The sequence below is a fragment of the Leptidea sinapis genome, chromosome Z (assembly GCF_905404315.1).
Source record: "Leptidea sinapis chromosome Z, ilLepSina1.1, whole genome shotgun sequence".
Taxonomy (NCBI): domain Eukaryota; kingdom Metazoa; phylum Arthropoda; class Insecta; order Lepidoptera; family Pieridae; genus Leptidea; species Leptidea sinapis.
This window is the reverse complement of record NC_066312.1, coordinates 24,180,875-24,201,386: the sequence shown is the minus strand read 5'-3', so window position 1 is coordinate 24,201,386 and position 20,512 is coordinate 24,180,875. Positions and strand designations below refer to the sequence as shown.

At 36.2% G+C, this 20,512-nt stretch overlaps 1 protein-coding gene and 1 long non-coding RNA gene across 2 annotated transcripts in view; one reads left to right on the top strand and one right to left on the bottom strand.

The window, feature by feature from the left end:
* Positions 1-17,155: 17,155 nt before the first annotated feature.
* LOC126978730 (dihydrofolate reductase-like) overlaps positions 17,156-20,512 on the top strand; it is a 34,326-nt gene continuing 30,969 nt past the window's right edge. Inside the window, exon 1 of the mRNA XM_050827767.1 lies at positions 17,156-17,318. Within this exon, the coding sequence (XP_050683724.1) occupies positions 17,230-17,318 (89 nt within the window). The 5' untranslated portion in view covers positions 17,156-17,229. The remainder of the gene's footprint in view (positions 17,319-20,512) is intronic.
* LOC126978731 (uncharacterized) lies at positions 19,093-20,166 on the bottom strand. Its single transcript, XR_007732689.1, has 2 exons — positions 19,773-20,166; positions 19,093-19,355 (listed from the first exon to the last, which is right to left on the bottom strand). It is a non-coding gene; the product is annotated as an uncharacterized LOC126978731 (long non-coding RNA).

Here is a 20,512-nt window from a genome sequence, read left to right as displayed (position 1 = left end):
TCAAGTTTTTCACTTATGCCGGCCGGCACAGCCATAGTGCAACCCGAATTTTTTGTTTATCGAAGAAATTCATAGAGTGATGATAACGAGGTAATAAGTTGAAAGGCGGGGAAAATCATATAATCAGCACAGCAAGTTTTAGGGTTTCAATATTAAAACCAGGCTTCTATATCAAGTTTCAATTAACTTTAGGCGACAACAATACACTTATGTATGAACGCAAGCCTTGGTAATACGGCCCTATTAATTTATTATATTTTAGTTACTTATACCACGCTCAAGCCCAAACTGTTTTGTTACTATCTGCAAAACGATCATGTAAGATACTTTACCCGATTACCTATACATCTGTTATGTAAATTAAACAATGAATTCTTTTATTTTGAGACAGAACTGAGAACATTTAAAAATGTATTATTATAATTTATCTTAGAATACTAATAGCAAACCGATTACTTTTCAACAATTCTAAACCTAAACAATTTTACTTAATGTAAAAATACATATTTTGCATTTGAAATTCAATATTCTTGCCAAGATAAACATAAAAATATTAGCTACAGCCAATAAGTTTTTACATCCATATATTATGTACGTAAATACGACCATATAACTCAGTTGCTAGAAGCCCTGACTATTGAGCTAGATGGTACATCTCGGGTTCAAATCCCGGTAGCTGCAAACATATTTGTAAGTATGATGAATATGAATGTTTGTTTCCGTGTTTGTCATGGATGTTTATGTGTATTTATGTATTTTTAAGTTTTAGTACAAGATATCATTTTATTAAGGCCTTCTTTTGCCATCTTCAAGTATCAAGTAGGTTAATTACCCCGTAACTTCAGTTAATTTCATAATCTTCAAATAGCACTAATCATACTATGATTAACTGTCCCGTATTTTACTTGCCGCGTCTGTCTGTTAACTAGCATGGTTACAGTTAACACTCACACATCCTATTATTACTTAGTTGTCGTTTTGTTCACCATGTAAAATAAAGTTATATTGGTCATAAAACTTATAGGCACAATGTTAATTGAGATGTAACTGTTTATCGACGCTTTACTTGGGTATGGTGAAGAGGCCCTTAATATAATATCGTGGTCCTGCAACCATAGTAGGTACAGGTTATGCCTAGTTTGGGTAGTCTTTGATTGAAACTGTTTGTAAGTTTATTATTATTATAAATGAGTCGCGTCGGCTTAGGTTCACGACAATTCCGACAGTAGGGCGACAGAACGAGGTACTATCGCACGATGCATGCCGTTCCAAAAATAGCTGCCTTCTGAATCTGATCCTGAACCGAGAGCCTCTTGAGATACTGGTCGAGGCAATTTACGGAAAGGACTATAGGGACAATTACTGTTGAATCAACATACCACATGTCAATACCTCGTGTGCTAAGCTAGGACCTTCGACAATTTGTCTATCTAAGTTTTTAAGACGTTATTATCACACGAAACGTGATAATAACGTCTTAAAAACTTAGATAGACATAATATACCTAAACAAAAAAGCGTGACGCAATAATAGCATTTAGCAATAATTATAGTACTGTTTGTAAACAAATGATCTTAGTAGAGCTTGGCACAGCTGTTTTCCAGAACTGGCTCCGAAGCATACTTATAAAGTGAGACTTCAAAATGCACAACATCGAATCGAACACCAGGCCATTTGTTGAAAATGCTCTGCATTTGTAAGACGAGAACAGCCCGAAATGATAAGTCTGTCTGACTCCGCAGGATGATGGCACTTCCGATTTGTGTCTATAATGCCATCCTACAATTTTTGCTTCAGCTGAACGTCACAGACGCAAACTTGAGCCTACCAGGCTGTGGGCCTGGTAGGCTCAAGTTGAGCGAACCAATTAAAAAACTCCATGAAGCTCTTTCCACATTCACACACTCAAACGATCTTGAGTACAAAGTAGGTATGTATAACCGGTTTTTGCCAGTTCTTCTTGGACAAAGAGAGCGGAGTAAGTCCATTGTGTAGAAAATATTCCCTGTGATGATACAACTCACGGATATGCAGGTTTTTGGCACTTAGTAAGCCGCGGCCTGCACATTCTTCAAGCATGGATGGTGCCATACGGTATGTTGTAAATAATTTACGGACCTCTATCCAGTGCGTCAAGCTCGATTTGAGTTGACGGACCTCTATCCAGTGCGTCAAGCTCGATTTGAGTCGAATTTTATATTTTCAAAGTGTATATCAGTAACAGGATTAGTCTTTACCCAGCTGTTAAAAATCATGTAGGTACTTTGGTTCCAGCAGATATAAGACTCTTAAAAACTTTATTTAGTCGGCTTGAGAAACGTTTTGAGGCGCATTCACCCAAAAGCTACTGAACTTTTTTACAATTGAAGATACTATAACAAGCACACAAGGAAAATGTACGCTCATAGCTCAAAAGAAACTTTACATGTCGCAAAGTGCAACATGGTCATCACCAAAACAGTAGTGCAGACTTGTATTGCCGCTCAGAATTTTTGTGTTTTTCAAGTATCCTGAGCGGCACTGCATTGTAATGGGTAGAGCATATCAATTAGCGTATAGAACCGTTATGAACTAACTCTCCCTTGTCCATCTTTCAGTGTCTTTATCACGAAAATAACAAAATAAACAGTTAAACAACTGAAATTTTTACTGTATTACAGCTTCCGCTTTAACAAGATTATGATAGAATTTTTGTTGTTTAATATAACGTGACAATAATCTTACGATTATTGCACAACGTTTTAAGAATGCATAGCATGCGCAGTAAAAAGGAAACGTCCCTATTAGATAACAGGAATAAAACAGATCTAAGTACAAAAAAATATATAGGTACCTACTCAAATTCGAATTCAAATATTTTTATTCAAAATAGGACGTGATATCACTTATTGAAAGTCAAACCTAGTGTATAACTTGCCAATTTTTATAGTTTTAGATCAACGAAAAATACCGTATAAATTATGATTCCCTTGAGAGTGTCGAAATACCTTTTTACAACCGTTTTTTTTACGTTAACTAAGAAATATGATTTTTTATTTTTATTTATATATTTTTCCACAGCTTCAACAGACTATAGACCTGAGTAGTATCGTTTTAATTTCAACCTGACACCTCCACCACGCCCTCCCGAGATAAAGGGTCTTGACAGACAGACGGACGGACCGACCACAAAGTGATCCGATAAGGGTTCTGTTTTATCCGTTTAAGGCACGGGACCCTAAAACTATATAACATATCGCTTCAAAATTCACCTTTTAGTAGGTATACATAAATAAGGAAGAAATGTATCCACTATGGTGAAAAACGAAAATTCTTTTTACTAAACTTGTTGGGCAGGGTGCATCACTTACCGTCAGGCGAAAGTATTATAAAAATACACACTGATTGTTTCGAATTACTTGAGTAATTTAAAATGAAAACGGTGCGTGTTTATAACCTCCCGACAGAAGTGTAAACTTCATCAAGGCGAGGTGACAAAATCGAAACGCAATTATTTTTATGATTCTACGAGTATATCCATAAGGTAATACAAAAAATGTGTACCTAATTAAATTTAAACGTGTGTATTTCTCTGACTGATTGCTCAACGTAGGGTTACGTACCCGACGGTGACAGCTCAGCCTAATTCAATAGCCACGTGTGCGCAGATTGCCTTAAGAACTTTTCACGTCAAAAAAAATTATTTGATATAACCAGTTTTACTATGGACATATTAAAAGGCATAAAAGGCATTTATTTTCTCAAAATTGATTCCTTTAGAATTCTTTTTGATGTCATTTCTTATACTACTAGATACTACTACCGCTTCGGAAACAAATGGCGCTCTGAGAGAGAAGAAGCGGCGCAAGAAACTCTCCCAGCATTCTTTTTTTTTGCGCTCTTTTCAATAAAAATATACAATATTGTACAGTTGCTATTAACTTAGGTATGTAACATCTTGACTGTTGCCTCTCAATATTAATATAAATATGTTCATAAGCACATAAGTGAATATACTAGAAACTGTCATAACCATAATGTTAACACCAGGAACAGACTTATAATGCCTACTACTCGGCTAAGTCAAGTTAGTAAGTAAGTCATTTGAGGGGCGATGTATATGCTTTTACAACAAGATCCCAGAAAATGTTCAAAACAAAAGTACTATGTTATTCAAAAGAATTGTTAAAAAACGTTTGTATGATAAAAATTACTATAATAATATCACGCTATTAAATAATAAGTTTAATTGTACAATATTACTTTGTAAACATATTTTTTTAAAGAAAAAACACCCTGCTCAGTTTGTTGCGCCCATTCTTCTCAGGTCTGAGGCATTCGTTTTGGAATGGGTGGTAGTTTTCGACTTCCAATAAATGATTTCACATCCTATTTTGAATAAAAATATTTTAATTTGAATATGAGAATGACTGTCTCTTTTTTCAAAACGATAATATCTTTAGGAAACCCAAATAGCTTCTGTTCTCCAATTATCTATGTCATACGATATCGTACTATGGTTATAGTAATATGTCATATGGTCTACAGATCACTTGAGGAGGCCAACGATCGACCGCAATCGAGTGACCTCAAGTAAATAAGTACTGACTTAGCTCTAGAGCGAGTACTGGTAACATCTACTATCAAACTATAGGTCAGATTATTGCTACATAAAGGGCAAGAAACTCTCACTACTTACCTATACAATATAAAATAATATAGTTAAAATATATGGTGCAAATATATTGTGCATACATGGATGCAATTAAATATTCCAAATGAATAACATTACGCATAAATTTTTGTGAATATTTACGTAAAGAACCTCTCGTTTTTGTTTTAATGTCTTCCATAGCTTGAAATGCATGATATGGGATGAAAAAATATATTATTAAATAGAGCTTAACTTACAATTAAGGCTTAAAGAAGGCTGTAGAAGTCCAGGTTATTAAAATGATAAATCACACACACGTATACAAAAGTATGTATGTACAGATTACGCGACTGTCCGTGTTTGAAATCAACGAAAACTGGTATATCCACAGTACAGTTTGCGATGGTAATACGCCACACAAGCAACCAATCAAGATAATACGTACATGGTAAAGCGATTCTTAACACTTGGTGACATGACGTTAAGTCGCGTGAACACATCGAAACGTTATGCTTTCTGCGCGATCAGCGTATACATAACAAAATAGTTCACGCTGTATGGCTTGCGTCATTTTTAACAGACCTAAATGACCATCTTGTGCATTCCATACATAGTAACTATGTTCTTTTTTAGGGTACCCCGAGAGGATCCGAAGGGAAACTCTGTTTCATTATTATTAGCATGTCGTGTCTCATAAATTTCAATAGCTACACTTTAAAAAATACCGACCTCAAACATTCATATTCATTATATAATTAAGTTTTTGAAAACATTGCAAATAAAAAATATAATTACCCTAAAGCGTTTAGAACTTGGTGCCTTAGCACAGTAAACATAATAATTGCGACATTCAATACACATATTATCGTATACCTAATGAAATGATAATCCAAAATATATCTCCGTTAGTTATAACCGCTTTAATTACCATAATACAACATAAAGAATCATGTTATATGATGAATGACACTGCTAAAGGATAGGAAATTCCAAACATACAAACATCTGGAATCTGGATATACGTTTTATATGTTGAACAATTCTACGGAGCACTTGTGTATATCAGTCTTACATTTGATACGTTTTATTTATAATAAACTAGTTGAACCGACAGACGTTGTTCTGCATATAATAAATAAAATAATGTTTTATATGAATTTGTCAATAATATAATATCATAACATCAACAATTACTTCGTAAAATATGCACTCTGCTGTCGTAATGAAATTATTTCACAGCAGAACTGTCAAACCGTGCGTCAATAAATTCTCTCATAGATCATTCATTTTCCTATTTATTCACCTTTTAAGCCTTCCCTGGACTTCCACAAATAATTCAAGACCAAAATTAGCCAAATCGGTCCAGCCGTTCTCGAGTTTTAGCGAGACTAACGAACAGCAATACATTTTTATATATATATTCTTTTCTGCCGTGAAGCGGTATTGAACATGCCTTATTATGTTTCGGTCTGAAGGGCTCCGTAGCTAGTGAAATTACTGGGCAAATGAGATCGCTTGATGATGAGTCTTAAGGCAAGTTTAGACAGGGTCAGTAACTGTCGTCAGTGCTGGCGCCGAAAACTGACTCGTGCTATTTAGACGCAGTCAGTATTTCGTCAGTAGTCGAGGATATTTCTTTCGGTGTACACACGTTTGTGAAGTCAGTGTGGAAAAATGAATTCTGGAAAACAGCAAAAAATAAAACTTAGTAATTTGTTGAGAAAATTTACGTTTCTCATGATGCAAGAAGTAACTGGTATGTTAGAAGAAGAATTATCCAAACAGAAAAGAGTTTGGGTGAGAAAATGGATAGATGACAGAGATAAAAATGGAGGTTCTGCTATGTTGCTAAACCAGTTGAGAATTGAAGATCCTCGGGAATATAAATTGGCTTTGAGAATGACGTCAAACAACTTCGACAAAATGCTTATGTTATCATTCAGCGTCAAGACACATTTATGAGAGACGCCTTGCCAGCCAAAGTGAAAATCAGGCCGACATTTTTGGCTTCTGGCATGTCGTTTCGAAATCTCAGTCACTTTTATCGTGTCTCGATACCATCTATTTCTAATTTAATACCGGAAGTGTGCTGGGCAATATATGAGTCATTGAAAACACAGATTAAGGTAAGTTATTTATTGAAAAAGTACTAGTTGCACTTGCACTGTCGCTTTCCCACTCAACGTTTTTAGGAGTACGGGCGGCACTGATGATCACCTGACTGGGATCTACATATCTTGGACCTTCAGTTGGCGATGAAAAGTAAATTCCCATAGAGCTGCTCCTGGGGACAGCTGTCTGTGTAGACTGGGTGAGATAAAATCCTAAGGAGCTACTGTTGCCGCTGTTTGTCGTAGAAGCTGGACTAGGAGTATAACGGTTCTGCTGAGGCTGTGTACTAGTAGTAGCCTTCATAAAACAGTGTGTATTTGGGTAGATATTGACGTTTCTTCTTCTCTTTTCTAGATCTGCTAGTCTACACTTGGATATTATTCTCTGAATTTCTTCCTGTGCTATTATACGTTGTTCCTCAGAGAGTTTTTTTAACTGAGAAGCCACATGCTTTCCGTAAATATCACAATCATTTTCTTCGTCTGATGGCATATTAATACTATGTGATAAATTTTTTATGTCTTTTGTCATTTCGGACATCTGAGACAGTTTGCTACGTTTTGACCTCGGTCTTTTCGGTTGATTGGAGTTTGGTGTGGTCGGCCCGGATTCTGAAGCTGGTGAATTCCCAGTGTTATTATTTTCAGCATTACTAAGCTGTCTTCTCTTTGATCTTATCTCATCTTCAACATCATCATCATCATCACCAGAAACAGGAATATTTCTGGGAGTATCAGAATTATCCTGAAAATAAGTAATCAGTTAGTTAACGAGTACCTAATTCGATTATTATTATGCATTATTATTAGTATAGATGTACACACATTACTACAAGAGGAAAGATTTTATTGTTTATTTCTGTTTAATACAATTATTATTTTTCATTTGCAGATTCCAGATGGAGAGGATGAATGGAAAATTATCGAGTACGGATTTAACAACAGATGAAATATTCCCTCGTGTTACGGAGCAATTGATGGAAAGCATATTCCTATTAAAGCTCCACCAAATAGTGGAAGTAAATTTTACAACTATAAAAAAACAAATAGTATTGTTTTGATGGCTATTGTAGACCATAACTACTGTTTTTCATACATCGATGTTGGTGCGAATGACAGCGCTTCTGATGGGGGAGTCTTTAAAAATTCTTCCATTTATCGCCGTTTAGAAGATGGATTACTGCCAATGGATGGAATAATTGTTGGCGATGCAGCTTTTCCATTAAAGACTTATTTACTAAAACCGTATCTAGGTACTCAACTGACTACCGGTGAAAAATCTTCAATTACAGATTATCTCGTGCGAGGCGTATTGTGGAAAATGCTTTTGGAATTCTAGTTTCCAGATTCCGTGTGTTTGAAAAAGCAATTCCCACCAGTTTGAAAACAGTTTGTGCATCCTGTGCCCTTCATAATTGGTTGCGAAAAAAATCTAACTAACTAACTAACTCTATCTAACTCCTACATAACACCTACTTGTGTAGACAGAGAGGACTCTGAAGGACAAATAATACCAGGTACTTGGAGATCGGAAATAACTCCATTAACAAGTATAACTGATCAACTTAGAGGTAACCACTCGGTAAATGCGAAAGAGAGAAGAGATTTATTAAAAGAATGCTTTATGACGAATGGAAGTTATATTTTGTGTGATTTTTATACTAAAAATAAATAAATATTGTGGGTGCTTACTGTTGTTTTCCTTTGCATAGATACATTTCTTATAAAAGCGTCCATTTCTTCGAACCATTTCACTTTTGGGATATACACATTTCCACCAGCGCCTGATTTTGAGGACTTTTTAATTTTATCCAGTTCCAAGTAGTAAGTTGCCCTCAAGTTTTTAATTTTATTTTTGACCTCGGTAGGGCCAAACCCTTCTAAATTCAATACTCGTGCAATATTATGTAATGATGTTGCACGCATTTCTTTATTTCTATAATTTTGTGTTTTATTATCCCACAGGCATTCATCATCGCGGTATAATTGAATAAGCTTCAAGTTTTCCATGTCGTTCAGTTTTCGCGTCATTTTGTGATGCGGTGCGAGTTGTGCGACGCAGCGTGGTCCCCGTACAATACAGTAGCAGCGACTGACTTCGACATTTACACGGCGTCAATTGCGCTGGCGCGAGTGGCGGGGGGAGCGGACTGACGCCGAAAATATGAAGCGGGAATATTGAAGTCGGTGCTGAAGCGACAGTACTGTATTGACTTGAAATCAATTTATACGATGGCAGTGCCAGGTCAGCACTGACTCGGCAGTTACTGACCCTGTCTAAACTTGCCTTTAGACAGGGTCAGTGCACAAGTCAGTATCGGCGCCGACACTGCCGCCATCCATCACTTCATTCGTTTACATGGAGCCAGTGGTCGTGGTAAGCTGAGTACGGCGAGCACACGTTTGTGAAGTCAGTCGCTTAGTTTACGAGACATTTTAGCGTCCACGCATCGCGACGTCAAACCCACAACACAGCGCCAGTGACCGACCCAGCGCTGACTTTCCCATTTTCACGGGTTTTTTTACCACTGGCGCAGGAGGGTGCGAGTAGCGGGAGGGGCCGACTGACCTCAAAATACTCGTCTGCGAATATTGAAGTCAGTGCTGACTTCCCGCCGCTGCACTGACTTCAAATCAGTTTACATTGGGTATTTTTCGGGTCAGCGCTGACTTGTCTCGTATTCGAAGTCAGTTACTGACCCTGTCTAAGCCCCGCTTTATTCTTTAGAATCTAATGTCTTACATACGTACAATAGTAGGTACGATATATTTTGCGCATGAATGCTTCAATGCTTTTTTGTATGGTTGAAATATTATTTATATGTATTTTAAAAACATATTATTGATACCTACTTAAGTACTACAATAACATTGAAAATATTTTTTTTTATTTAAAGAAAAAACCCCAAGGGTTTTAAATTTCTTCGCTGGCAGCCCATTGCTTCTAGGGTTCCGCATTTACAAGAACAATTTATTACTAATATAATATTATTCCATTATGATTCCTGCCGCCGAATTCCACCTTCGCACGACACGCCATAAGTTAGGGTATCATCCCCACCATCTGGATGTGTGGCGGTCCTCCACAGTGCGGTTTTCAAGGAGCTTTCTTCCACGTACTACAAAGCTGTGTAATAAACTTCCTTGTGCGGTGTATCCGGGACGATACGACATGGGTACCTTCAAAAAAAGCGCGTACACCTTCCTTAAAGGCCGGCAACGCTCCTGTGATTCCTCTGGTGTTGCAAAAGATTGTGGGCGGCGGTGATCAATTAACAACAGGTACGCTCATTTGTCCTCCTATTCCATAAAAAAAATATAACTCGTACTACATACATTACCTTATTATTACTTGCACGATTCAAGTAGAACTTAATTTGTTTATGTTATCTTCTTTCACATATTTTGGAATATATCAGAATGGGAGTAGATAATTGAAGATATAAACTTAAATCTTAAGAAATGCATAATAAGATGTGTAGTGCTGGTGTGGGACTCAATTGCTTTTGTCTTAAAATAAGAAATAAAATAAAATAAAACATTTATAAATTAAAACTACTCAAATATTGATTCTGATAAATATTCCTATTTTTGTTCAAAAACTTACGAATTGTATTTGCAAATAAAATTCTGTTAACGTATTCAAATATGATAAATTGACAACGTTTCAAACTATAAAATTGAGGTTGCTAACTAAACTCTAACTTATATTTCACGAGTGATGTTAAATATTGCATCCATACAATTATTATGGTGTCAAATAACTTCCACACAATAACTACGTACCTATACGGCTACCAAGAATGATAACTGATACCCAGTTTAGTGTTAAGTACTTGCGTTACATATTACTTATAATTTGTTTCATTTTCTTTTGAACATTAATATGGAGCCGATCTCCACTTAGATTGGCATAGAATCCCGGCGTGAAGTAGCGACCTAGTTTCGCTGTTTCGCATAGGTATAGTGTCAAATACCGGACTCCGGAGCCTATCTCCCCGTCGCTCCACCAGAATATGTCAGCGGTCCTTAAAGAGATTTTACCTCAGGAGGGTACCGCCTCCGCGGAAGTGGGAGAATCCCTCCCCTAGCATTATTGTTCGGGCCGCCCATCGTATGGGGAGGGCATGGAACTGTGCATGTCCAGCTTCTACCAAGCCCAAAGTCAAGGTTTGCCGTCCAAATGACTGCGGAATTGGCAATCGCTCTAGATTTCGCGGTTCAGATTCTATATTACTACTACTACTAGGCGAAGTCTTTATGGGAAGTGTTTTCGAAGAGCGGTGATACGACATATCTTAATGCTAATCTAGACAAGACTTGAGCCTTCTGGTGGTTAAATAGTATAAGGTTTATTGTGCCCTATTCCGCGACCTAAACTACTAAACAGAGGACTCGAAAGAAGCACAAGTTTTTTCTGGCACTGGTCAGCGATTTCCCGAGAGAGAACTGCATGACCCGTATATATACGGCAACACCAATACTGTCATCTGCATGTCAATGTATGTTGGAGACATACAACATATCATTGATATGTAGAAGAAACAGTGTAACAGAGAAACTCCAGCGTTCATGGGCTTTCAATTCATGCAATAACTGTCAATAATGACCTGCGTTCGTTTTTGAAGGCCTTCGCTCCCTTGCATTCGATTGCCACGGTCAAAGTATGTTTTAAGTTTATCAGAAGATCGCCCGTCGACCGAATATGGCGAAAGCCGTACTGTCGGCCGTTGATCAACTGATAATCCTCTCTGTATACCAAGAACTGGCGGTTAGCAATGAGTGCTCTTTTGGAGAGAAGGTAATAGCAATAGGTCTGTTGTTAGCCACATCTGAACTGTCTGCTTTTTTTTGTATCGGATGAACAAGGGCTGACTTTCATGAGTCGGGGACCGGAGTCCCGTAATGCACTCAACAGAACATTATGAAAAAAACATGTTAAAACAGTATAGACCGTCATGTCACAAGGTTGTATGAGCGCTAATTTACTATTTTGCTAATTTTTTATATTTCAACGAATACGCCGACGCAGTACAGGGCGGACCTACTCTGTGGTAGCAAGTTGTTCTGAGATGAAAAATCTTCTTTAAAATTAATTAAATTAAAATATAAAATAAAGTATACTAGCTTGTCTAAATACACACTATTGAATAAGTTTCTGAGTTTTCTATGCGTGTAAAAGGCAAACAAACAATATATTAACTGGGCCGTGCGTCATTCAGGTCGAATGCTGAGTCAGTGTCCAAAGGTACCTAATACTAATAATGAACAATGATAACAAACCCCCATGACACCAACCATGACTCTTGGGGTAGATATAGAGTTGTTATTATAATATCCGGACGACTGAGTCTTGCTCGGACTTTTAAGTACATGTACAAAACTTGGAAAAAAAATTGAGTTATTATAGTCTTGTATATATATAGTGGCGAAATTTACCATTGTATTCTAATGTTATTGTAGCTGTTTTTCATTAAAACACGGATAAAGCTACATTTTTTTTAATTTGAAACCTAGCTAGATCGATTTATCGCTCCCGAAATCTGTATACTAAATTTTACGAAAATCGTTGGAGCCGTATCCGAGATTCATCATAATTGCTTGTTTAAAGATATAAGATTATATTTAATTAGTAACAATAATAATATTTTTTCTTTATTTTGGGAAGGTTGTATTCAAGTTCTTACCCGTCTCGTCGGTCAATTTCTGTTAAAGAAATTGTCGTTCTACTATTTTTGAAAATTACGATTAACAAAGTAACCACCTATCCACTTTGAGATTGTGTGAAGATGTGATTACCAGAAAAACTCTAACGCTACTTCATGCTTTTTTATACAGTTATTAGACATTAATGAAGTATTATTAACTAATAGGTTCAATTCAAACTAACATTGTACAAAGAAAAAAATATATTGCAAAATATAACATTTATTACTTTTACAGTATGTTAGTTTAACACATAAATATAAAACAATTTAAAAAGCTTATTCGAAGTGGTCTCCATTAGCTGCAATACAGTCCTTTTAACGTTGACGCCTGTTATCAACAGAAGCACACACTCTTTCCATGGGAAAATTCTTCACTGCCAATTGTACGGATTGTTTTAGGGACTCAAAATTATCATGCCGTTAGAGCAAGCCGTACTCTCTAAAACTGACCACAAATCATAATCCAGCGGAATAAGATCGGGACTAGACGACGGCCAGTCTTAAACTGATGAAGTCCGAAACGTTCGTTTCCAACCAAGACTGCATAGAACGAGTTTTATGACCCGGCGCCGTGTCTTGCTGGAAGGATCATTCTTGGTTATTGAAATTGGTGATGTTAAGAGGCTTCACTACCTTCTCAAGAATTGTATCTTGATACACCTGTGCCGATATTTTGATACCTTTTTCACAAATGAAGCCACAACCTATTATAACACTAGAAATAAGGGATTGCTTGTCGCTAATTCTAGTAGGCTTCATAAGATACATAATAGCTTTAAAGGTAAATGTATACACTTCTACAATAAAGTCCCAGCCACTGTTCAGGCATTATCTATAAATAAATTTAAATGTTTTATAAAATAATGACTCTGTCGTAAATCCTATTACTCCACTCCTGAATATCTAAATGGTCGGACAGCCTGGGACTAGATTGTGATTATTTTATAGCGATAGAAATGACTGTACAATATTGTATATTTTTATTGAAAAGAGCGCAAAAAAAAAGAATGGTGGGAGAGTTTCTTGCGCCGCTTCTTCTCTCTCAGAGCGCCATTTGTTTCCGAAGCGGTAGTAGTATCTAGTAGTATAAGAAATGACATCAAAAATAATTCTAAAGGAATCAATTTTGAGAAAATAAATACCTTTTTATGCCTAACCTGAGAGTTGAACAAAGCATACAAGATTTTATAATGACACGTCACTCAAACGGTTAGCTCAGTTGGTTAGAGCACCGGCACGGAATGCCGGAGGTTGTGGGTTCGAGTACCGCATCGTTCATAAAATTTTGTTTTTCAAATTTTATTTGTGTATTAATCCTAGAAGTGAGGGTTATCACTGTAAAAACATAACAAATTGTTTAGATTTAGAAGAGCGACATCTCAAGTCAATTTCCTAATATTGGGGTTAAGTATGTTATCGACTGTAAAGTAGATCCTGTAGATGAAGCCACAACCTGAGAGTTGAACAAAGCATACGAGATTTTATAACGATACGTCACTCGAACGGTTAGCTCACGCAGTTAGTTAGGCACGGAACGCCGTGGCCGGTCGTGGGTTCGAGTCCCGTATCGTTCATAAAATTTTGTTATTCAAATTTTATTTGTGTATTAAATCAAATCAAATCAAAATCACTTTATTCATGAAGGTCACGGAAATGACACTTATGAATGTGAAAAAAAATTTCTTATTAAATCTATCGCTATTTCGTAAAGTGTTGAGCTAATGAGAAGAAGTTGCAAGAAACTCATTGGCAGTCTTAAATTCGGATTTACAATTTCATTGTTATACAAATCATTTAAATTACAATATAATACATACTCAAACGTTAAATAGTCAATGCCTTACACGAGTAAGTCAAAAAAGTAAATGTATATAATACAAAAGTTATTGAGTACAGTCGCTGGATCATCTACACAAACCATAAATAAATAAAGGTATTCTGTGAGCATTTTATAAGCGATTATAAATAACATATATATAATAACTTTTAAGAATCTGAAACCGAGTCTCCGGCAACAGGATCATCCTGCCACCACAAGCAGCGCCCTTTCACGAGCATGACGCAATGGGTCCGCCACCGCCTCCCTCAACCATATTTTAGGGAAGTGGACGACCCGTCCCTTAAGCGAGCATCACGAAACCTGTTACGAGAACTCAAGCAAACAACAATAAAATAATCCTAATCTACATATCATGCAATACTCACCAAATACCTCTACTTACATTTTGACAATTCTGCTTAAACTTGTAATTAATATTATATTTTGCTAACAGTAATCAAAAGCTCAATCCTTTAGGGTAATCAAATCAAAATCAGTTTATTCATGTAGGTCAAGGTGATGGCTTTTCTTTTTATTTCACCGCCTTTGATGGTTGAGCTTTAATAAGAAGAAGTGGCAAGAAACTCATTTTGACAATCACTCACTCACAAATCATTTCAGTTACAATATATGTAAAGTGATGCAGCACTATTACTCAAACTACAAATACTCAGGAAAAAAATTAATACGTAAAAACAAGAGTTATTGAGTACAGTCACGGCCGACTATTACTGTTTCAACAATAATAGTAGGCCATGGTACAGTAGATGCATCAATCCACACACACCGTAAATAAATAAAGGTATTTAGCCACCATTTTATTAGCAATTATAAAAAATATTATTTTAAACCATGAATCAGAGTTTCCGGCTACAGGATCATCCTGCCACCGGAAGTAGTGCCCGTTCACGAGCATGACGCATCCATCGCCTCCCTCGACCATATTTTAGGGAAGGGAACAAGGCGTCCCACGTCGCCGCCACTAATCCTAGAAGTGAGGGTTATCACTTTAAAAACATAACAAATTGTGTAAATATTTAGTTATATAATATATAATTGTTAATAGTCGTATGCGGTCAAATGGCAGAAGCTGGTACCGGGAAGCACCCGCCCAGAGTTGAGAACAGTACTTCATGTGATGCTGAATTTGCGCCTTATATAGTTGCAGGCGGTGGAAGTACTGTCTCGCCTTACTGTGGTAGTCAGAGGACTGATCTCGAATCAAAGGGATACGACAAAAGGAGACTCTAGCGGTGAACGCACAAACTTGTGTCTTCTTGGGGTTGAATTGGACTAAATTTTGTCGGCCCCGAGGCTTTGCAAAGCATAGTCTCGATTTCAGACACAAGTATGTTCTGGTTCTCGTCGACGCTATCCTGGGACATGTTCGCACAGCCGGTATAGGAAGCATATCTTTAGCTCTCGTCTGCATAACAATGAATACTGCTGATTTGCAGCATATCATTGATATGCACAAGAAACAGTGTAGGGGATAGCACGCAGCCTTGCGGAACACCAGTGTTTATGGGTTTTAGGCCGGAGCATGCACCGTTGATAACATTTTTTCATAGTATTATATCCTATAGTATATTGTAATGGGGCAGTGCCGCCGATATTAATACCATATTCGTGCTGCAGAAGAGGCTATTTATAACCTAGGTCATAAAGAAAGACTAAGAGAAAAAATTTAAAATATAACATTTTGACTGTTGCTTCTCAATATATTGTTGATAATGTAATGTATTTTCAAAGGCGCATAAGTGAATTTGCTAGAAACTGTCATAACACCAGGAACAGCCATAAACTTATAATGCCTATTAATCGGCTAAGTCGAGTTAGCAAGTCTTTTGTGGAGCGATGTTTTAAACAAGATCCCAGATAATGTTCAAAACAAAAGTATTAATCGGCTAAGTCGAGTTAGCAAGTCTTTTGTGGAGCGATGTTTTAAACAAGATCCCAGATAATGTTCAAAACAAAAGTATTACGATATTCAAAAGAATTGTAAAAAACGTTTATCTGGTGAAAGTTATAACCTAAATGACTTTCTTAATGATTCCACAGATTGGGAATGATGCGAGCGCCCCCACGCTAGTAAATAATAATTTTAATTGTACAATATTTATATAAATAATATGTAAACATATTTTTTGATGAAAAAAAAGTCCGCTGAGTTTGTTGCGCCCATTTTTTGTAGAATGGGTGACAGTTTTTCAGTTGCAATAAGTGATGTTACATCTTATTTTGAATAAAAATATTTGAAATTGAATTTGAATAACAACCTCGATGCTCCGATCGGCCAAAAAGCTGATCCATTTGTGAAACTTTTCGGGAGCCCATAGGATGGCAGTTTCGCTATAAGCGCTATCCTATATATGCCACACCCGATCGAAGGCCTTCGCTATGTCCAAACTCACCACCAACGCCACTTCCTTCAACTCAACAACTTGCGCCCATTTATGGGTGAGGTGTGCAAGCTGAGAGACCTTCACGGAAACCGTACTGGAAGTCGCTAATCTAGATTCTAGATAAGCTGGTACTCCTCTTTGGAGAAAGTGGATATAGTGGCAATGTGGCGATAGTTGGACGGATCCGAGCGTACACCTTTCTTAGGGATCGGGTGCACTAAAGACGCCTTCCATAATTTTGAGTTTTTTTTAATAAAAACATATTATATTGGTTTATACATATAAAAAACTCTAATATATATACTATGTAAACAGACGCCAAAGATTTGGCTGTATGGGCTTGAACCTTTTGCCTAGTCTGGTAATGGACGAAGAATATTATACAAAACAAAATCAATACAATTATAGATATCGTAACTACTATAATACTGTACTACGTACCTACTACATAGTAGTTACTGCGCATTTCGAATCGACGCATACTAACTAACAAGCAACTATTGTATTAATCTTCATTTCTGTGATTTTAATTCCAACTTGCAACATCGAAGCAATGTGTTCTAATATAAACTTTAATGTTATAGCCGCGGTTAGTGACAATAGGGGCATTGGAGACTGCGGCGGAGTTCCCTGGCGTATAAAGTAAGATGTTGGATAATCTCTAACTAATATACTATTTCACTTTTCTGCAGAAAGCAAGACGTGGAATGAGGCTATAGTTATCCTTCAGCAGGAGAGATTTAAACACATTTAGGGATAACGCTAAAATAAAACAAATGCATAGCAAATGTAGCTATGCATATGTTTTTTTATATATTGTATTTTAATCTAATTATTGTAACTAAACAAGGAATAATTACTAATACCTACTCATTTTCTTATCTTACCTTGCCTGTGCCTTGCCTCCATCTTGTGGTTGTAAGCTTCATTCTAAATCATGTCCCAGTTAGATTTAAAACATGTCTTCGGTATGAACAGCCATGAAACTTAAACGATGGAGCAACTCAGCAGGTTTAAACCATTCCAAAGCATGATAAACTTAATTAAATTAAACAATAGAAACAACAATGAAGCCATATCACTGAGCAGTAAAAACCTATGCATACTCACTAGGATGCTATCTGGGAACGCCTAAACATGCACTTGAGTGTGGTCAGTATGAAAAATAAAAACATGCAGAAACTGTAAATGTGGCATGGCTTGATGACAAGCTATAAGCATGAGTGGCAAATGAAAGAGTTATATTCTGGATGCAATGGTGTTACTAGGGCTCATTAGAAGTAGGCAATTATACACCCTCTCTACTCTTCAAATAAATAAAAAAAAATAAACAGTCCTGTGTCCTCTATTATAATGACAGTGTTGAAATGCTGATCATGTTTAATATACTTAGTTGTAAAAACAAAACATCAAAAAAAAAAGAATCAACATCTTCAATCATACTACAACAACATATTTTTTTTACTATTTACAATCACTTCAGAAAAGATAGAAGTGGCAAGAAACTCGTCTCTACTATCTTAAACCAACATTAACAGCATAAACACCAAATACAGAATGACTTACATGAGTAATTTAATAAATAAATGTAAATGAATTAAATTAACCTTAAGAGTTATGAAGTACAGTAGATGCATGCACCAATTGACATGCAAATTGAAAATAAATAAAAGCTTCTACACAAGCATTATATTAATGACTTTAAACATATATTACTGTTATCAGATATAGTGTTATTATGTTATATTAACTTCAATTTAAACAACATGATGCCCAGTTTGTCATGACAGGATCATCCATCCACTAGAAGCAACACTTGTTCAACAGTTTATCTTGTCTTTCAAGAAGTATAATAATATGTATGATGTTTATTAAGTAAGTTAAAAAAAAATTAAACTTTATACATTAATTAAAGAATTTCTAGTCTGTCCTGGCTAAAGCCCTACTCTGCTTTATCACTGGACTGAATCCTATTATACCTAATTATTTTGAATGCTACTAAATGTTAAATCTTGGCATGACAGTGAGTAAGATCCCTAGATCTATGGTTATGAACCATGATCAATTCACTGTTGGGCCTCTCAAAGCATCGGAAACATGAGGCCCAACTTACTCTTACTACCTCTCTAAAGCTTATATAATGAAATATCACTTTAAGGAAAACACAAGAGAAACCCCCATCATCCTTATCATTTGCTTAATCACATTTCAATCATTTTTGTACATAATACCAAAACCAGCTATTGAAGTAAGTGAAGAATGATACAGTAAATAGACAATATAATTGGAGTTAATTAAAATAACATTAATATAAATGATCAAGATTGACTTAAGACTTTTAAATATTTTGCATGTTTCATATTGCGACACCTACTGTTTGATATTTTAAAAATTGATACAAAAAAAAACAAAATGATAGTGCCTCAGTTAAATTTTTAATTTTAATAAGAATTTATAATATAATTTGGTAGGATAACACGATTAAAAAAAAGTCGTGGTAGGTTCTATCGGATTCTGCTATAGTTGGTACTCTCCTGCGAGATCCCGATTAGTCACGCTCGGCGATCTGGATGCGGTGATCTTCCAGCGCCAGGAAGATAGAACGATTGTTCGATGTGGAGCGACGTCCTCAGAACCACAAGCACCAAGGCAGCTTCAACGTCAACGGTAACTTAGGACCTGGAATTATAAACCAGCGATTGGCGGTCCATTCCATTTTTTTCAATTCGTTCCTTCTTTCCAAAACACGGAACCCGCAAGCATAACATTGCAATCGCACAAATCGACAACTCGAGGATTGCGTAGTAGGTACCTACCTACTTGGTGCATAGTGGCGAGATTGTCTACATGGCGAAGTAGAAGTTTACATATTATTATTAATGATATTTAACGAAAGCAAGCACTTTATTATGATAATAAATTAAAACATTACTAATCTTATTATTTAACAAAAACGTTGTGGTCAGTAATAAGTTTGCATAGATATCTATAATTTAAGCGATTTCGATTTTATTTCTCAAACAATTAACAATGGTTATTGAATGTTCTACAGCTAAGTTACAATAAAATAAGACTTATGTGCTATTCAATACTCACCCTAGAGCGGGCTTCATCCAACACACACTATATATTTATTACGTAACTGTTAATTTTAGTAATTATTAATATTGAGCAACGCATTGAAATCTGCCTAAATCAATAATTTATGTCGACCGGCCGCGGAAACAGCTGTAAGCCTCTCTGTCTGCCGCTTGCGCAGCCCAGGCCCCAGACCCTTACACCGCGTCATATCGTGCCTGTTCACTCATGAACCGTCTCGCTCTCACCTATTATTAAATAAAACACCACTATCTTATGTATGCTGTAGTAACGTTCCGCTATATTACCCGCTCGGCCCACGTAAGGATTTAACCTAACTAAAGGTAAAATCCGCAAATAACATAATACCCGCCCTTACACTATAAGGCTAATCTATTTAAAAAAAAAGAAAAAAAAACTACAGAGTAAAATAAAAATAAAATACTTAGAAAATACTATAAATAAATTACTTATTACAATTTATTATGACCTACAATTTTTAAGTCTTTAATGTGCCAAGTGCCTAGATCCTTTCCCGACATATTTTCTAAAACATATACGAGAGGTGAAAGCTTTTGCGCTACATGGCACTTAAAAACTTTGGAACCAATTTTTTGCTGAAGTACTTGTCTTTATCGCTTAATACGTAAGCACGCTTCAATACGATGTCTCCAACATCAAACTCGAATGCTTTTCGCCGTAAATTGTAATGGTTAGTATTTTTAACATGAGCTTGATATAAAGATTTTTGAACATGA